The following is a 21,512-nucleotide window of genomic DNA, read 5'->3' as shown; positions in this document are numbered from 1 at the left end:
TGTTCCAGTTCATTAAGTGGCATGGATGGTGAAGAAACTGCGCCAAAAAGTTAAATAAACTTCTGCTAGTTAGAAGAAGTGAACCCCATCACAAAAATATTCACCGATAAAAATAAAAAATAAACAAATAAAAAAAATAAAATAAAAATTCGAAAATAAGTGAATGTGTATTGAATGTTAACGAAAGACACAACATTCCCTAATTGCCGCAATTTCCAAACTTTTAGTACACTTGACAGAATAGTTAAATTATTATTTTTTGCTGTTTTATAGGGAAAAAAAAGTTAATGTTCAATTCTTCCCTTTGTTGTCTACAGTACCGTACTTCGTCACTAGATGTCGCTGTAGTTCGTCATTATCTCACTAGATGGCGCTTGGAAAGCTTTGATTCACCAGAAAATGAATATTGTACTTGTGAATAGGTTGAATATAGAACAACCTTTACAATGTAATGAAATTAATCACAATACAAAAATATTTGTTTTAGCAGACATTTTAATAGCAAACTCTTGCCAGCTGTCTCTTTAATATGAAAACAACGGAACCGGCAGACTTTTCTATACAGAATTTGAAGTAAATTTAATGCAAACAGTGCCATCTATGCAAACATGTTGTTAACAACATTTTCTGGGCAGAATTGTACACATTGTGTGTTCAGAAAGCTGCAGTGAGGGAATTTTATTTTATTTTTATTTTAGACGTTTATGAAAAATGGCGTCTTATGTTTTACACCTTTTTCTGATTTTTTTTTTCTTTCGCTTCTTCCTCTAATTCTTCCGAATGCATGAAGGCAAATCTTGTGATGCGACTTTTCGTGGAACTTGGAAACTCTTCTGTCAAAAAAGGTAGGGAAGAAGGAGATGAAGAGTGGATTAGAGAGAAAATATATGGAATGATAAGAAAAAGATATTAAATGAGCGATAGAAAAAGATGGAAAGAGAAAGAAAGAAAGTAGAAAAAAGACAGATAAAAGGAAATGACAGATAGTTACATACTCAAAGTCCGTACCTTCTTCAATAAAAATGTGCAAATTGATGGGCAAGTGAGCAAAATCACGGTGGATGTCACCGCGTACAACAAACAGCAGGAAACAATAAACACAACAATACGTTGATGAACAACAACTTGAGCACACTGGTCCAAAGGATGATATGGCGATCTGCAACTCCGTCAATGTCCCCGCACACACCTGAAGCAAAATAAATAATATAATAGAACACATATTATAATAATAAATAATATATTATAATAATATACTAAAATATAACATAATACATAAACATGAAACAACGCATATGTATATGACTTTGACATTTATGTCTTTAGGGGGTGAAGCAAGATGCTTTTCATATTCCCCGCTATCTGTTGCGGTTACAGTGAAGGTAAAATTTACGAGCAGTTTGCTCACCCTGATTCGGCATAGAGATTATGCATCGCTACAGGAGGTTAAAATAACTTTTGGTCTTCTGTGTTTGAATATATCCGTTGCCTCGTATGCTGCAGCTTGCTGAACCAAATCGTTGGGGTGCGTAGACGTCCTCAGGAAGAACTTAGATGGAAAGAGAAAATATACGGAATATTTGTATCTCTATGAAGTTGATTGTTTCTAACATACCACGGGGAGTTCAGAATCATTCTCAAGCACTTGTTCTGCACTCGCTGTATCTTAATAATGTTAGTATTAGAGGTGTGGCTCCAAGCTCGAGAGGCGTAAGTGATGATAGGACGAATCATCATCTGGTATAGTTGCAATTTGATTCTGTTACTTAGCTTGCTATTTCTATTAATTAGCGGATACATCTGAGCTATGGCTTTAGATGCCTTTGCATACGTAGACTTGATGTGTTGGTTGAAAGATAGCTTTTTGTCGAGAATTACACGCAGGTAATTTGTTTCTGTCTGCCAGGGAATTTTAGCATTGAATAGTAATACATCTCCTGCATGAGATATTGGCCTTTTCCAGAAAATAATGGCTGAGGTTTTTTTGGGGTTGACTTCCAATCTCCATTTGGAGAACCAGTCCTCCAACTCTAGAAGGTTTTCTTGAAGCTTTTTGGTAATGAAATGGGTCGGAGAGATCTGGTTAGTATTGCCGTATCGTCCGCAAACAGGGCCATGATGGTAGACATCGGATTGTGCGGGATGTCCGACATGTATATAGAAAACAGCAATGGAGCTAGTAGGGATCCCTGCGGCACTCCAGCGAAGATATCGGCTGGGATGAGGTAGAACCATTGATTTTAACTTGTATTGATCTATTCTGAAGATATGAACGGATTATATGAACCATTTTTAGTGAGATACCGGCTGAGATAAGTTTGTGTAGGAGACCGAAATGCTAAATTTTGTCAAATGCTTTGGATAGGTCTAGAAAAATAGCTCCTGTGCACTGGCGCCAGTTATAGCTGGTGGTGATGTATGCCACAATTCTGTGGATTTGCTGGGTAGTACTATGATGCTGCGGAAAACCGAACTGTTCTTTAGGGAGGATGTTTAGGTCATTTACTGAGGTTTGGAGTCGTGAGAGGATGACCTCCGCAACCTTACCCAGGTTGGAGATAAGACTGATTGGACGATAATTTTACGGTAAGTGTGGGTCCTTGCCTGGCTTATGTATAGGGATTATGTCAGCCAGTTTCCAGGTGGAAGGAAAATAGTGAAATCTTAAGATTGCATTTATTATACTGGTCAGGTGCACTACAGCTTTTCGAGGCAACAGCTTGATCACCCTGTTTGAAATGCCATCTGGTCCAGGAGCTTTTTTGTTTTTTAAGTTTTTAATAATATTATATATTTCACCAGGTGATGTGGTCAGTATTGGTATTAGGAAGTTTGAGTGAATGTCTGACCTGTCTGTGAATTTCATATATGTGATTGAAGTCTAGATTTCCATACACAGGTTTGAACTGTTCTTCCAAATTTCTTGCCATGGCCTCCGCTTTGTCCGCATCAGTGTGTACAAGGCCCTGGTCAGAGAGTATGGGTGAAGAGGTTTTTATTTGTTTTTTGATATTTCTTAGTAATCCCCAGACAGAGTGATCAGTAGGCGAGATAGAGGCTAACTTTGTTTCCCATAGATGGTCTCTGTGAGCCTTGAGTGCATCTCTCGCAGCCCCAGTAAGTCTGTTTAGATTTGTTTTATCTTGTGGCGCACGAGTGTTACGAAATCTTTACCAGGCTCTGTTTTTTTCCCTAATCAAGTTCATAATATCTTCAGGCAAACGACCAGGCTTGTGGACAGATTTGAAGACGGTGGCTACCGTTATGGCGGAGTTAATTAGTTGGGAGAGGCTTGTAACTGCAGATTCTATGTCTTCTTTTGTACGTATGTGAGGAACAGGGCCAATACTATCTCCGAGCACTTCCGACAATCTTTCCCACTATATATAGGAATGAGTGGGAGGAGACAGGTATTCTTGTCTTCCCATCTGAAGTAGTATTGGGTTGTGATCAGATGATAACTCGTTTAATGATTTTAAGCTGTATTGAAGATTAATATCCCACAGGAAAGCTATATCCAGGATGTCCGCAGTTCCAAACGTACTAAGATGAGTTGGTTCGGTGGGGCCTGCCACACCTGATCCTATGAAGTTGGAAAGGATGCAGCCGTTCTTGTTGGTGGGTCTGCAATTCCATGCAGGGTGCTTGGAGTTCAGATCCCCGTCTATAACAGTGAGTTCTCTGACGCATAAGATGGCATTTAGGTCAGAGTGTAGTAGAGTTTTTAGGGGTGGGTTGTAAGCAGAGTAGATTTTTCAGTCTGCCAGCCGAGCTGGTGAACACCTCCACGCCCGTGATCTCAAGATTATTGGTTGGAGGGTTGTTAACAGAATTGCGCTTGATGTAATTTTTAATGAAGATGGCAGTGGCTCCACCTCTGTAGACCAATCTGTCATTTCTGTATAGGCGGTAACCCCTTATTTTAGGGTTATCTGAGGGTCTTAGATGTGATTCACTGATTAATATAACATCTGGTTGATATCTGTAAGTGAAGTCTTGAAGCTCCAGAATTTTGTTTCTTAGGCCATTTGCATTCCATGCAATGATCCACAAAGAGGCTGGAATAAGTTTGTTTCTACTCATCAATTAGCGCTGTGAGGATGGCCTGTGTTTTACGGAGAAATCTTTTGGTGGAGGTTGCTGAAGGGTTTGACAAGCTGAAGTCTTGTAGCATGTTGGCTAGAGAGGCTGTAATAACAGCTGGTAGGTTTGTAGGTGCTGATTTATTTGTATGGGTCACGTCAGCATAACTTCTTGTTTGCTTTTGGCTCCCTCTATCATTGAAGGTCTCTGAATGTGGACGCTGAGCCTCTGGTGTTCTTGTACTAGAGGAAGAAGACTGTTCGGCTGATTCCATCCGTCTATTTTTTGGGTGTCGAATGCATCCCTTGTAGTTAGTAGAACGGGGGGGGGAGCACCGCAATTGGCACATTTAGCCGGAGTTGTTTTTGGCTTTGTGCAGATGTTGGTTGGGTGGCTGCCCCGCATTTCAAACATTTAAATTCAGCTTTACATAATTTCTGGGGATGGCCAAACTTTTGACACCTATGGCACTGCCCAGAAGATGCCCTTTTTCGGAGTGGCTCTGGTGTGACAATGAGCCCGCAGATTGTTTTCAAGTTGTAGATATTTTTGTATATGTTATGGATCTCTTACGAGGACTAACGGCATGGGAGAATTGTTGGATCTGTACATTCTGCTGACCTTAACAGGAGGTCGATCCTGCAAATTAAGATCAGCAACTGTATCTTCCGTATTAATGTCTTCACAGACGCCACGGAGGACCACTTTTAATTTTTTCTCCGAGCTAAGTGAAAAGGTATGATATTGTATATCTTTATTGTCCATTTCTTTTGATAGTCGCCTGCAGTCTATCACCGTTGTAGGATATATCTTTATTCCTTCATCCGCATTTTTGGCTTTTACATAGCCAATGTGTAGGTTGGACATTGTTGATCTTAAAGCTGCCCATCTCTGTTTCTCTCGTAATATAATCGGAGGCACCTTTTCTCCGGGAGAAGCAGTGGAGTCTGAAACTTGATCGTGTTGTTCCATTATGTTGTTTTTGAGAAGCTCATCTGTTGTTCTCCGCTTTTTTGCGTATGCGGGCTTCTTGAAAATCTGTAGAAGTGGGGTTAGTCGATTCTGACTGATCTTCCATAATCTCGGCGTCAACGTCTGTGACATTTGCCGGGGGAAACGTATCATAAAGTTTCACCTTTCCTGGCCAATTTTTGTTGAGTTGTTCGCGTAGTCTGATGAGTTCTCGATATACTTCTTCAAACGTTGTCTCATTTGGTTGCTGTTCCATATCTGTCAATGTGGACCTAAAAAGAAAAAAACTTACCGTGCAGTTGTAGCCTTACTGGCACTTCTGGAAGACTCTGAACTGTTTTGGTAAGAGCACTGATTCAAAATTGCATGATCTTCCAGACACATAATAAACGCCCAAAACTCCCAAAAAACAGAATTAAAACTCAAAATTTCAGAATTCCTCAATTCCATTTCGTCAATCATTAGCAAAATCCCATATGGGATTTTATCTAAATTACTTATTCACCACAATAGTACAATCAAAATTGGTGTATGAATAATTATTTATTTTTATAAAATTTAGTGATAGTTTAACATAAACTATTACTATATTTATATATATCAAATTAAATGTCAATATATTAAATGTTTATTAATTATTTGTACTAACCTTTGCTAGTTACATTAAACGTAACAATACTGTCTTTTTCTATGTAATGGCTGCGTAGACACATCTGTGAATTTCCTGAGAGATGCAGGATTTTGTCGTTTTCAAGGAAAGACTAGAAAGAAATAATAATAATAATAATAAAAGAAATCAATAACAGTTATTTATGGTATTACGTACAAGTTAAAAACTACATTAGTGTTTTGAAAACAAACTGAATTATTTATTTGCAACTAAGTTCTTACATGAATTTTGTGGAATTAGCAGACTTTCGCAATGCGCTTGAACTCAATTGACGTCCCATTAGCTCCCGGCAATCTTTACGCGTAGTTTCTGCTTACCGCTGCTATTTATTGTGTTTGTGGCAGCGAAAATGGAACAATAACTTAATATGACACCAGGGTGCAGTACTGTAGCCTTAAAGCTCTGTGAAATGGTTTAGGTTTCATTAGAACAAGAGTGGGTAGTGATTGATCCGAAGTCCCTTGGATTTAGATCTAACAGAACAGTGGCAGACAGTCTAATATTGTGTACGGTTATCCGCTTGCTTTTGTAAGAACCAAGCAACGTGCACGATGTTTATCATACAAAAGTATCCTTAATACCTTCTCGTGTCTCCGATAATAGTAAAAGAGACTACTAAAGCTGTTTATAATCAGGTCGAGACGCAAGACTTTCTGTCGTATGGAGCCATTTTTTAATATAAAAATCAACTCTTTCAAATCAATATTATATTATAAAGGAGTATAATATTATCAATTTCAATATTATAATATTATAAAGGATCAAACAAATATTATTAAGGACAATTCTAGAGATGCTTCCAAAACTGAGAAAAAGAAAAGGACAGATTAACAACAGCTATAGCAGTTCCAAAACGGTGTACTCTGCTGGAACACAAGGATCTATCTTAGGACCAATTTTATTTAGGATTTATAACAATGATTTCTTCGATCTTAAACTAAATAGCAAAATAAACACATTTGCAGATGATACCCGTCCTAATGTTTCTGTACGGACACAGCCGATCAAATACAAACCATAGTGAATTCTTTAATTTAAATATGCTAAAAATATTATATTTTGCCTGGATTCAAAGCGCACTACAATATGGTATTTTAAGTTGGGGAGGAATCTATCGCACTACGCTGAAACCTTTAGTTTCGACTCAGAATAAAGTAATTCAAATCTTAACTAGAAACAAATATAAGGATACTGCAATGTGTAATAGATACCCCATACTAAACATACTATCCCTTTGATATTTATACGCCTATAGGGTACTGCTATTCATAAAAACGACAGCAAATACGTACTGTAAATATCAAACAAGACGCTTTACTTAGTAGACATAAGGCCTAAAATATAGTTCTTAAAGCAATACACAAATATTATACTTATTTAATGCGAAAAATATTCGACACATTACCGTTAACAATAAGAAATTAAACTAATCCAAACAAATACAAAACTCGAATGAAAGAATATTTATTTTCACTCAGAAATGAGGAAACTGCTCAGAATAACAATATAAATTATTAGTTTTAGCATATTTGTATTCAAAGATCCAGGCTCAGATGTAAAATATAAAAATTCTATTTAACTATTTTGTTTTATTTTGTTCCTAATTAATGTTACGCAACTTTTCCTGTGCATATTAGCACGTCTCCTCTGATGTTATTATATCATAATTCATGTTTTACCAACTTGCTCACATTCTATGACAGTGTTGCCACTGAACTAGACAAGGGGAATGGATACACCATGATACTTTTGGATTTTGCTAAGGCTTTTGACAGAACACAACATGACAGACTGCTGCATAAATTGGAGAAAATGGGTTTGGGTTATACAATATTAGCATGGATAAGAGGATGGCTGACCGACAGATATCAAAACGTGGTATACGGGGGGATCTGAGTCTGCAAGGTTTAAGGTAACCAATGGTGTACCACAAGGATCAGTGCTTGGTCCACTGTTATTTAATCTGTACATTAATGATATTGGGAAGAGTTTGACAAGCGATGCACAGTTATTTGCTGATGATGCTAAGATAGGTTGGATAATCAGGAATGCTGAGATATGCAGTCTTTGCAGAATGATTTGAATAGGCTGGAATTGTGGACATGAGAAAATGAGTGTCAGTTCAATGTCAGTAAATGTAAAGCCATTCACGTCGGCATGATTACCTATCCAATGTCGTATTATATTGATGGGATTAGGCTAGAAGAAACTGATGAGATTAGGGATCTTGGAGTGTTCATAGATAGGGAGTTGAAGTTTAGGGGCCATGTGGCAAAGATTGCAAATACAACTCAAAAGATAATTTCCATGCTGAAACGAACGTTCTCATGTAAAGATGAGGATGTTATTTTACCTCTTTACAAGGCCTTGATAAGACCTCACTTGGACTATTGTGCGCACGTCTGGTTTCCGTTGTGATTCTGATACATTTGAGAGAGTACAAAGGAGAGTGTTAAAAATGATATCAGGATTGTGGAATACTGATTATGAAGACAGATTGAGAATTTGTAGACTGCAGACACTAGCAAACAGGATAAAGAGGGGGTGATATGATTGAAACTTACAAACTGCTGAAAGGGTTTCAACTGATGGGATTTTTCAATTTATGGAGGGTGGGGAAAGGACGAGAGGGTATCCTTGGAAGCTGAGAATGAAGGCCGCCAAGAAGGGTGTGAGGGCTAGATTTTTCTCTCAGAGGGTGGTGCATGATTGGAATGGATTGCCACTGGATGTTGTGTGTGCAAGCAGTGTGAATGAATTCAAGAATAAGTATGATAGCTGGTGTGTGTGTGTGTGTGTGTGTGTAGTATGTGGCCTCCCTCGATGAGTCTCTGACTCCCTGGAGGTCTCTCTTAATAATAATAATAATAATAATAATAATAATAATAATAATAATAATAATAATAATAATAATAATAATAATAATAATAATAATAATAAATAATATGTATACTATATAGATGTACATATGTGTATATAATGATAATGCATTACATAACTGTCTGCAATTTTATGCATATCGTAACCTGGACGAGTTATTGCTCTTAGGTTACACATATGATTGTCAAAATTCTGTACTAAGAATATGAAGCTTACAATAAAGAATCTTAGAATAAAAAACGTTTTTGCTGTTCTATCCGAAATATGACAGCAGTATTCTAAAGTTGGGCGGATTGAACTTGTGCAAAATTAGTAGCCAGAAAGAAGAAAATTAACATCTTGAGTCAGAAAGATTTTTTTTTTTTTTAATTCTGAGGATAAACAGAAGTGATGAATGCCAGGAAGGGCTAAAAATATCAGTTTAAGAAGAGTGATCTGATGTTGATTGTTGAGCCAAGCACTATCAAAGATACAGTACAAGGAGATTTGATCTTCTCCTGATACTGTATGTTTGACACCTGTACAAAAATAATTATCTTTTGTTGCTAAACAAAAGATGTCTCCTCTCAGCAACTCGTTTTAATATTTACTTAAATGAAATAATAATAAAATGGAATAAAAATTTACACCAATGAATTAAACTTTCTCCTTCAGTGAACTTAAACACTCTCCTCTTTGCCTACGACCAAATAATAATTACAAATTCTGAAGATAACTTACAGAAAGCTATTTTAGATCTAAATGAGATATCCGAAGATTATGGTATGATAATATCAACGGAAAAATCAAAACCTATGGCCTTTAAAGGATAAGATCCAGCAAGAACTAAAATAGTAATAGATAACAAGATCTTAGAACAAGTGAATTCATTTTACTACCTAGGGTGTACGATCACATATGAAAATGAAAAAGATATAAATGTAAAAATTGCAAAATATTTAAAAATAGCAGGTGTAATTAACTATATTTAAACCAAATCTAGATCAAAAACAAACCAGACTAAAAGTATACAATACATTAGCCCTACCAGTCTTAATGTATGGAAGCGAAATCTGAACAATAAAACAAAAAGACAAACAAAGATTAACAACAGCAGAAATGAAGTTTATGAGAAAAACTGCAAAGTATACCCTATTTGATCACAAAAGAAACGAAGATATTATGAAAGAATTAAACCAAGAACCAGTAATTGAAAAAATTAAAAAATATAAACATAGATGGATGGAACACATTCAAAGAATGAAAACAGAAAGATTACCAAAACAAGCCTTAAAGTACAAGCCATTAGGAAAAAGAAAACCAGGACGTCCTCTTAAACGATTCAACGATGACTTCTAAGGCCGGAACAGGCCATGCTAGGCCTAAATCCTTGATTCGCATGATGGTGATGCTAAACAAAAGAGGAAATTATGTTTTGGAATTACTGAATAGTTATCATTCCACTGAAGAATGTCATGGAGATCTGCTTAGGGGATACTTGTTGTAAATGAGCCTGGAATGTTTGAGCACTAGAAGATTTGCCATATGAAGAATAAAGGAAAATGCTATCAGCAAAAGTGTGGTTGGGTTTGAGATGAGTTAGAGTAGGTCGTTTTAAATATATGTGATATAACGGAGCCCTAAGGAACACCTTCCTTAGTAGAGAAATCTGAAGCTAGAACTTCCACCACAACTTGGAGTGAACCCTAGAGAAAATTGGCAAACCAGTTACAAAGGGTAGAAGGAATCTTCCCAAAAGACCTTTAAAGGAATGTTAACCGAAACTGTTATTATTTGTATTATTATTGCACCTCCATGGAGTCCTAGCACTTATCGTGGGAAACCCAAGCTATCAACACAATATCCATCGTAGTTCTCCTTGAAACCATTAACAGGCAACTCATTCCATTCATTCACCTCTCTGTAAGTGAAAATTCTAGTCATCATGCCCTTGCTAACCACATTCTTAATCAACTTCCAGCGATGACCCTTTAGTAATCCCTGGAAGTAGGTTAAGAATGTGGTTAGCAATCTGCTGCCTTTAGCTAAGAGCTGAAATATTTCCCCTGCATCAATCCTATAAAACCTTTAAGCAACTTAAATGTTTCCATCACATCCCCCTCTTTCATTAATCAACAAACTTCTGCAGACCATCAAACACCCTTAATCTATCCTCATAGAGAAGTTCCACAGACCATCTTGGTCGCTCGTCTCTGAATCCTCTCCACAATTTCCTCATCATCAAGAAATCCAGGGGATCAGACCTGAGCAGTAATCCAGATGCGATTGTATTAAAGCTTTATAAAGAGGAATTAAAACCCTTTTATTTCTGTTGATAGTGTGTGTTCTTTAAGTTTTAAATTGATGAATTTTATATTATTATTATCCGCTTGTACCAGAAGAATCCATCTAGGATGACGACGGCATGAACTCAACAAAATATAGTATTAAACCTACTTCAAGAGCGTTGAAAGTGAAGTTTATGTCCTGGGAGGAGGGGGGGGGATCAGGCCACTCGAAGAAATAACCAATGTTAATAAAAGGTGAACATCACGAATCATTACTGTGGCCAAAGGTATACAATTTTTGTATACGTTTGGCGTTTGGCCACATTTATTCCTTCATCTAATCTACATATTTGAATTAAACAAGTACGCCAATGATGTTGGGATAATTCACATACATCGGCAAATGAGCAGATTGAGATAAATAGCACGTGCGGGGGCTGTGGTCGTCCCTGTTTATAATGAAGATGATAATATTTTGTTTCGAAATAATTTTCGTATAATGGTAATAAATGTCAATTACTGCACAATTCATTTACTATATAAATTCTATACAGAGCTGTAATTAAAAGCAACATCTTGACTTATACAAAATGTTAGTGCTCAGGCAGTAGGGTTACCACTGGCATGCATGCATTGCAACTACTTGAATGACATCAGGCCAATCCCCTAACCTTCTTTTAACCTCGTCGGTTGGCTACAACACAATGTAACATGACGAGATATATTGAAGCGAGATGCTTACCTGATTTTTTTTAAATATTACCAAATATTTAAGAAAACACACACACACACACACACACACACACACATATATATATATATAATCTCCAACATGACCTACCAGCCCTGCACAGAAAGACAGTTAAAAATGTCCCCCCCCCCCCCAATGAAATGAACGGTATGTCAATAAAAGAAATAAAAATTGCCAGAACTTACTATGCAATATCTTCTGGTCGAACCTACTGCGGTAGCAATTACAAAATAAGTACCATTTTCTTCCCAACTAGCATGACACTGGAATCCTATTATTAAAAAAAAAACATCTGCGTTAGTTATTACGCTATGTATTCATTTCTTAAATTTAAGATTTAAGAACACCAGCATAAGGAATAGAAAAATCAGATAATAAATAAATAAAGAATACATGAGATAAAATAAAATAGAATACGAAAATGAGTGTTGGATTTTTTTAATATAATTTACATAATATTTTTAGGTAATAAACAATCAGAAACATTTACAACTGCATTATGTTATATACAGGGTGGCGATAAAATAACTTTCCCTCTTTGGAGGCATTGTAGCTAAAACCAATAAACAGAATGAGACCAAATTTAATATTGAGACTTTTAAAGGTATGGGGAGATGATTTACGCGAAAAAACGATTTAGTACCGAAAATCGCCGATATGGGGAAATTTTGGTGCTGGCGGAGCCGAAAAGAAGCGGATAATTACATTAAAGGCAGATAAAATGGAATAGCAACATTTCGACGGTGAAAGCGACATCCGCATCGCTCATTCCAGCTGGATATGTGGCGCGTTACAATGATAATAATAATAATAATTAAACTAAAACAACAACCTGCGAGAGACAGAAATTAATGTAATGATTGAACTCACAGGAAATAATGTTTTATTCATCAGAATCAGGGTCCCCTGGACCACATACACGATTTTCAATGCGCTGCCCTTTCTTGTGTACAACAAATTGCATCCAGTGTGCGACATGCTCTACAGCTGAGCGTGAGGAGTCGGATTAGATGTTCATAACAGCCCGTTTTATGTTCTCTTTCAAGACATGCAAGTTGGGAACGCCACCAACATACACAACGGATTTCAAATATTCCCACACCCAAAAGTCACATGGAGTGATGTCCGGGGATCGAGGCGGCCATGCCGTCGGAAAGAACTGACTGATAACCCTCTCATTACTGAAATGCTGACGTAAAAGGCGCTGTATTGAATGTTCAATACGTGACTGTGCTCCATCCTGCATAAAAATTATGAAGTCCAAACACTGTCTTTGCTGCAATGCAGGAATGACAACATTTTCCATCATTCGTCGATAAATCTCTCCAGTGATGGAGCAGGTTACAGGACTTGTAGGGATAATAAGCTCAAAAAAGTATGGTCCTATTAAGATATCGGCTGTGAAGCCACACCACATGGCTACTTTGGGAGAATGCAGTGGTACTTGCTGGATCGCTTGGGGATGTTCAGATGCCCAGATTCTGCAGCTGTGAGTTGACCGACCCACTCAGATAAAAATGAGCCTCATCACCCCACAATATTCTCCAAGGCCAGTCATTGTCGACCTCCATTCAGGCAAGAAACGTTAGCGCGAAGGTCGTGCGCTTATCATAATCTCCGGTAGTTAGTGCTTGCACGCGAGTGAACTTATACGGATAGAAGTGAAGCATTTTCCGTAAAATTTTCAACACCCATAAGCCATATCAAGTTGACGAGCTATGGTACGAGCGCTTGGACCAGTACTGGTCCCTGTGTCGTCGAACACTGCAGTAGCAACGTCTGTTACTGTCTCTTCTTGCACTGCTTTCCGTCCTCTGCCAGGTCTAACTCCAAGTGATCGAGTTTCTTCAAACGTCTTAATCATAGCTCTCAGTGCTATAGCTGACATAGGACCTGTACGCAGGTTATGAAGCCTTCTAAATTCCAGAAGGGCCGCTACGGCATTGTACTGTTTAAGATAAAACAACTTAACAAGTAAAGCACCCTGAGGCAAGGTAGGACGCATATTGAGCATAATTCGTCAGACATTCGAATAACTGACTGAACGTTCCCAATTCCTTTCTAAGTGGAATTGGTGGCGCTGCTGTCACGTATGCACAGTAAAATTTGCATGTTCCTTTTTACCTGCGTTTACTGCAAATATCTGACTGCTTTCAGCTCCACCAGGGCCAAAATTTCCCCTATCCGCGACTTTTGGTACTAAATCTTTTTTTTCGCGGAATTCATCTCCCCATGCCTTCGAAATCGAAAGTCTCAATATAAAATGTGGTATCCTTTCGTGTATTAGTTTTAGCTACAGATATCTCCAAAGAGGGAAAGTTAATTTATGGCCACCCTGTATATAAATAAAAATATAAGCAATAAAACAAATAGAAATTAAAATATATATATATATATATTATAAAATATATTAGAAAAAGTATATAATAAAATGTAAAATTTTAAATTTAAAATAAAATTACAGAAAAAGTATATAATAGTATATATATATATATGTGTGTGTGTGTGGCGTCTGCACACCACGGCGCTTGACCGCACGAAGGAAGACTTGGTTTCGAGTCTAGTCGGAGACTAGAGGAAATTTTTCTAAGCCTTTTTTCGACCGATTCCCGAGTTAGTCGATCTCTGGCACGGGCAAGCGGGTTTTTCCTCCCGGAAACTCAGGTTTTTCGTCCTGTAAACTCAAGAAAATCGACCGTAGAACCCACATTATTTCAGACATTAAATATATTGTGTTAGGGTTAGGGACTACGAGATGGCGGCACATTTGAGCCGTCTCTCTTCACTGAGTACCGCTTAACTAGTGATAGCCTTGGGCCATCTATCTCTGATTGGTACCAGTGGAGATTGAACTGCCCACTCAGTCTCCAAAAGTTAGATAGGGCTAAATGGCCTCGCCTACTCCCCGTATACGGGAATAAAAAAGGCGTTAGCTGATATATATATATATAGTAAGTATATACAGGGTGTTCGGGATAAATTTGACAGTTTCGTAAGGAAAAAGAAAATCTTCTTTGTATCTATTAAATTTAATGAATTGACAAAAAAACATTACAGGCAGAGTTAATTACAATACTATCAACAAGATTTACTCAAAATAACCACCATTATCATCGATCACAGCTTCAATTCTGCTTCGGAACCTCGAACAAGCTGATGTTACAGTCTCCCTGGGAAGGGCCGCAAAAACTGTTTTAATTTTATCCATTAACTGGGCTTTTGTATTACTGGAAGTGCGATTGGTGTCTTTTTCAACTGCGCCCCATACAAAATAATCCATGGGGTTAAGGTCTGGGGAGTTTGGAGGCCAAACATTTGGACTGGTGAAGTCGTAGAAATTTTCAGACAACCATTTTTGACTTTTCCCAGAGGTGTGGCAAGGGGCCGAATCCTGCTGCCATACATACGGCCTACCATTGGCTACCCTTGTTATCCAGGGCTTGACTACAGTTAGCAACTCCACGAACAAAGCCCGAATTCCAATGCCAGGGTTCTTCAACACCTGTTCCTGCAGATTTGCGAGGAATTCTGCTGTACGAAGGCAATCAGATCGTCTGCTAGGGATCTTTCTTCTTGCTACATCCTCGTAGTCACCATTGCAAGTCTCTAGTTCATGCCTGATTGTTTTTACTGTATTCAGGGAGCATTGGGCAGCAGTCGTAATATCCTTATTTTGATGGCGGGCACGAATCATCATGATACAAGTTATTCTCTTCCATGATTCAGGTGGGTTCCAGCTATCCATCCTTTCTGACATCTTGTATATGAATGAAGAAGGGTCCAAACTTTTAAATGAAGAGAAGTGTGTGTTAATACATGTAACTTACGGAAAAATATAATTAATTATAAATATGTCAAATTTATCCCGAACACCCTGTATATATAGTATATAATATAGAAAAAGTATATAATAGTATATATATATGTATAATATAGTATATATATATAGTATATATAGTAAGTATATATATATATATAATATATAGTAAGTATATATATAATATATATAGTATATATATATAGTATATATAGTAAGTATATATATATATATATAATATATAGTAAGTATATATATAATATATATAGTATATATATATATAGTATATATAGTAAGTATATATATATATAATATATAGTAAGTATATATATAATATATATAGTATATATATATAGTATATATAGTAAGTATATATATATAATATATAGTAAGTATATATATAATATATATAGTATATAATATAGAAAAAGTATATAATAAAATGTATAATTTTAGATATTAAAATAATATTACAGTATATTATTATTTATAATAAATACTATTAATAATATTAAATAAATAACCTAAATAATTAAATTGAGAAATCTTGAGAATATGCTAAGAATGTTTACACATGTTTTGTGAACTTGGAGAAGGCATAAGACCGGGTTCCTCGGGATAAGCTTTGGCAAGTAGTACAGGAGTATGGAGTGGATGGCCAACCATTAGCTGCCATTAAGTCCCTGTATGAATGCCTGGAGTTTTGTGTCAGGGTAAACAGCACAAAATCTGAACCTTTCACAGTCTCCGGTCTCCGTTGGTCTCCGCAAAGGGTGTGTTCTGTCACTCCTCCTTTTCATAATATTTACGGTTGATAGGCACAGCCGAGGCAATGAGTGTCAGAATTGGAAGCTGTAGTATTGGACGTCTGCTTTTGCAGATAACTTAGTTTTTCTTAGCTCTTCCATAAATGATCTCCAGCGGACCTTGGATAGGTTTGTAGCTGTTTGTGTAGAAGCCGGAATGAAGATCAGTGTGGCCAAAACGGAAACATTTGTGGCCTCAAGACAATCATCCCAATGCACTCTACGTGCGAGTGGAGTCCCACTGAGGCAGGTGGAGAAGTTTAAATACCTTGGGTCTATATTCACGAGTGATGGAAAGTGGGACGAAGAGCAAGATACTCGGATTGACTCAGCAAGCTCAATATTGCGGGAGCTTGGCCGTTCTGTAGTATTGAAGCGGGAGTTAAGCCAGAAGGCAAAGCTGGCTGTCTTCAATTCAGTCTATGTCCCCATCCTTACCTATGGTCATGGGAGTTGGGTAATGATGACCAAAAGAATGCGGACACGAATCCAAGCGGCTGAAAAGAGGTTCTTTCGAGGGGCTGACAAGACTCGACAGAGTCAGAAGCTCTGCAATTCGGGAAACCCTCAATACCCAACCGCTGCTTCTCCGTGTTGAGATATCAAAGTTACGTTGGTAGGGATACCTGGTCAGAATGCCACAAGAGAGGCTCTCCCAGTAGGTCCTCTTTGCCAAGCCAGAGGGTGGGAGGCTAAGTGGAAGGCCAAGGGTTCGCTGGATAGATTATATCCAAAACCTTGGGTGGACATGTTTGGCAGTCCCACCAGAACACCTGAGCTTGGTGGCGGAGGATCGTGACCATTGGAAGTTCCTCTTGCAGCTGCTGCCCCCACAGCCCAATTAGGAAAGGTGGGCCTTGAAGATGAAGAAAAATGATTAATGTCACTTGTATTTTATCTTCTATAACTATTTTTAATCTAATGCGATCTTCGCAGTTAAATTCAGTGATTTTTATTTTCTTTCGTGAAGCGTTCAGATTTTATTATTGACTTACTTTATTTAATTCATAAACTAATTTTTTGTAGGTCATCTTCATGATCTTGTAATATAATCTGATTAATCCGCATACAGCTCTGTATGAACAGTATCGTTAACTGATATATATATATATATATATATTTTTATTATTGTCCGTTTACATAACGTAAAGTAAAATACAGACATTGAAATTAAAAATACATAAAATTTCTCTCATTTATATTTAAAATTATACAGAATGCAATAAAAAGATAGTTATTTTAAAATATTATATATTAATTTAGAATTTTTATAAACATATTATTATATATTTATGCACATTCATATAATTTTATTCAGAATATTTATATTATGTATATATTATGTTATTTGAAAATATTACATTTCAATAAATGAAAAATTTAAATATATATATATATATATATATATAATAAATTGGCATATATTATAAAACATAAAGTTTTAATTATGCTTAGTTTTTTATTTTTTATTAAATTAAAATTTTATCTGAATTAATTGACACAGCTTTTTTTGTTTAATTTTGATAAATCCTTATTATGAGTAGTTTTTTTTTTCTTGCTTCAGTCTCCATTACAGATAACAGAGCCATCTATTATGAAATATGAGAGTTGGAACTAAAATACAAATTGCTAAGAATTCTTATTCTACAGAAGATTTCTTGGGCTTCTCATTTTTCTTGGCTCGAAGAAGTGAGAATTGCCAAAAGCCTTACAACACGTCACCCTCCCTAAAAACCCGAGAGAAATAAGTGGAGTCTGGAATTAACATTTAACACCCACCATGATATTGCAGCTAACCTTATACCGTAAAGTCAGTTATAAAATAGCTCTCACAAACTGACATATGACCCTTCTCTCGACAGCTGAAATCCTTGTATATCGGCGAGGATTAGAGCCAGGTCGTTGATTTGACAGTCCTAAGTATGTGTCATTAATCTTTAGGTGGCGGATTGATTCTATCTACAGAACACCCCGAGATTTTCATTACACTTATTTACTCATAGGAAGCAACGAAACACAAGGAAAAGGAATGATTTTTTTTTCTTTTTTTCTCACGTTGACATCAGTGGATAGATTCTTTGACCAGTTGTATTTTCCACGTACTAGAAGATAAAAGCAAATAAATTTGTCTCAAATATGCGTGCTTATTTTACTTTACTGTTGAAGCATACACCGATATTTTCAATTATAGTAAGAAGAAGAAATCACTTGTTTGGTGTTTAATTCCTGAACTTTTGCATTAAGAAGAAACAAAAGAAATGCCACCTTTGTCACACTAGCTGAATATTAATTCCGAAATCCTTATTTCTATTACTTTTTGACGATTGATATTTTGAAAATTTTAACCTCAAGCGTCATTGATAGATAATTTATATCTATACAAGAAATAAAAGAGTATATTTTTAGATATTTATTATTTTCTAAATATATGGATTTTTAATAAAAATTCAAAATTCAAAGAAATATTAGTAGTATATTATGGTTTAAAGAAATTTATTTATGAAATATTTAGTACTCAATTATATTATCTCAAAATCTGCTAGTTACACACATGTGATCCGACCGTAACATTGCATATCTTTCAATTAGTCAACTCATCTTCATACTCTTTTGAGAACATCGTTCTTACATGTGGTAATTCATGGATATAAAATTAAAAGAGTATCATGGCCACGCCCTCCTACTCGTCAACTGCAGCTACACGCGCACACCTTTATGCAGATCACTGCAAATACATAAATTAAACATAACTTCACGATCGTATACCCTCCGTAAACACTTATGGTAACATGCGATACAATAAAATTCCCAAAATTCGTTTGACAAGTAACGATGCCAATCTAATAAATTAAAAATAGAAAGTTTCAGTTACGACGCATACATTTACTGTGATTACAGGAGTTTAACATTGTTTTAACATAAATAATATGTTAAAATAAATATATCAATGATTATATAATGTAATATACATAAACATAAAAGATAATAATACAGAATTAATATTAATGCTCTTTGCATTAGAATAAATGATGGTAATAGTAATATTAATGTTATTTATTTATATATTTACGTTTTTTCCTGATATCTGAAGAGCATCTTTCTCTTAGTTCCATTCTATCCAGAGCTGAGCAACCAGATGTTAGTGTCGAATCTTCTGAACAAGATGGCTTCTCAATGGCATCTAAATGCGTCATCAAAGATCTGGGGCCTTCCATCGTATAAATACCTAATAAAGGACATTCTCCTACATCCGGTATTGAAGCTAAAAGGAAAAAAAACAGAAAATTTAAATATTAAGATGTTGGCAGACGTACGTCTAATATTTTGTGAAAACACTACGAGTTTTTTTTTCTTTTTTAATTATTATTATTTTATCTTTAACGATATTACTCCGTAAATATTTTACGGAAAAAATAGATGAGTGGATCGAAGTATGTTTTAAGAACAAGTTATCAGATTCAATTAAGATTGAGGTAAAACTTTTAAGCAGACAAAAGAAAACGAAAAGAAAGAAAGAAGAGTATAACAGGAATATTTTGCTGTAAGGCAACTTTCTTTGGTTCTTGCTTTAAAATTCTGCAAATATTTTATTTGAACCACAGAAATATTATACTCTACTATTCCAGATTCGTTATTATCTATTCATAATAAAGCATGAAATAGATCTTTCGAGATAAAACTCAATTTACTTAAAAGCCAAATGGACGGAGTTGCAATCAGGGATCTATTCTTATCAACGGCAGCAAATCCATTAACTGCATCAGTGAAGCTAATGGAATCCGATACCAAAACTGAAATTAAATGTAAAATGCAAACCCGTTAATATAAGTTAATTCTGTAATTTCATTTGTGCAAACACACGCGGACAATATGCTTAAAAAAGGTCTTGGAGTAAAAAGGGTAGAATGCCAACGAGAAATTGGAGGGAAATGTTGCATTAGTAGCTACTATCGCTTTTATCCAGTTTGAAGGTTTTATCTAGATTTTGATATATACCCGACAGCGATAATTTAGTTTTCGGATATTGAGTTCTAAGATATATAAATTTCTATAAACTTTAATAATATTTAACAATTTTGAAAGTTATTAAATGTTTTCTTAAGTAAACTTGCGATTTTAGCATTCTAAGTAATACACCTTTTAAAATCTGATTTTTTTAAATATTAATATTTTAAATCAGTCCATCTGAACGTTTTTTTTTTTTTTTGAGGAGAATAACACCATACCCTTGGAGGGTAATGGATGGCAATGCTGTCGCCAATGAAGTTCTAACTGAGGCTCGGCTATTGCTGTTACCCTCCTGCCATGATCAGAGCTTTAATAGCTCAATAACATCTTATCCCAATTTAATAGCTCAATAACACCTTATCCCAACACTGTCCTCTACAGATAACGGGGAAGATAAAAAGCATTCTTGCTTTGTCCCTTTAAGTCAGTCCTTATAAGGACTGAGCGTATGATATTGCAGTGAGGTTGTTACTATCTAGCACCTGTTGTTGCATCTATAATTAGACGTTTTATAGAAACGTAAACTTGAAAATACATGTATAGGAAATCAGATTAGAATGTAATAAAACTAGGAAATCAGATTAGAATGGAATAAAAACTCCTATATATTTCGCTCCCTGTATAAGCTGTAAACCATTTTCAAACTAAAGATAAATTGCCTCCACTGTCCTTACGCAGTATCTTCCAAGTACTCTATTCATGTCGACTTTTCTATTTGGGACAGATTGGCCCTTCTGCTAAGATCAGAATATCCAAGATTGTTTAAGATTTCTAGAATCAGAGGGTTCGGGCCTTGCCTCTCATGACATCGACATTAAAGTTCATTGGGATCAGACAAAGATTTTGCATTACAGTAGATTGAAATTCGATCGTCTATTCCTTGAAACGAATCAAACTCTGCGTCGCCTTCCCCGCCCCCGATCTTAATGGAATTAAGGCTGCATGACTATTTTCAAGTTTTGGGAAGTAATTGTTCATATTTATTTATAATTTTTATTTTCCTGGAAGTTTTTTTTTTTTTTTTCCCTGTTTCCTCAGGTGCGACCGAGATACGTGGAAGTATACTGATGCTGTGGGATTCATTCTTGGGTTCGTATTTTGAATGTTGTAATCAATTCAAATTCAATTCGATTCTCTCTCTCTCTCTCTCTCTCTCTCTCTCTCTCTCTCTCTGAAAGATGGTCATGTTAGAGTGAACGAAATATACAGGAGTTGTTAATTTCCTTTACATGCATCAAACCGTTTTGGTTTTTTTTTT

At 36.0% G+C, this 21,512-nt stretch overlaps 1 protein-coding gene across 1 annotated transcript in view; it reads right to left on the bottom strand.

Annotated features, from left to right (window-relative positions):
• Window positions 1-485: 485 nt before the first annotated feature.
• The window catches only part of LOC150095136 (uncharacterized), a 271,956-nt gene continuing 250,929 nt past the window's right edge, over window positions 486-21,512 (bottom strand). Inside the window, exons 11-14 of the mRNA XM_090411337.1 lie at window positions 19,317-19,508; window positions 11,809-11,894; window positions 5,705-5,816; window positions 486-1,189 (exon numbers count right to left, since the gene is read on the bottom strand). Of these exons, the coding sequence (XP_090267463.1) occupies window positions 1,065-1,189; window positions 5,705-5,816; window positions 11,809-11,894; window positions 19,317-19,508 (515 nt within the window). The 3' untranslated portion in view covers window positions 486-1,064. The remainder of the gene's footprint in view (window positions 1,190-5,704; window positions 5,817-11,808; window positions 11,895-19,316; window positions 19,509-21,512) is intronic.

Source organism: Typopeltis vanoorti, chromosome 21 (assembly GCF_054136105.1).
Source record: "Typopeltis vanoorti isolate ZY-2024b chromosome 21, IOZ_Tvanoo_1.0, whole genome shotgun sequence".
Lineage (NCBI taxonomy): Eukaryota > Metazoa > Arthropoda > Arachnida > Uropygi > Thelyphonidae > Typopeltis > Typopeltis vanoorti.
Note: the sequence above shows the minus strand (reverse complement) of the source record. Positions and strands in the feature narration are given on the sequence as shown.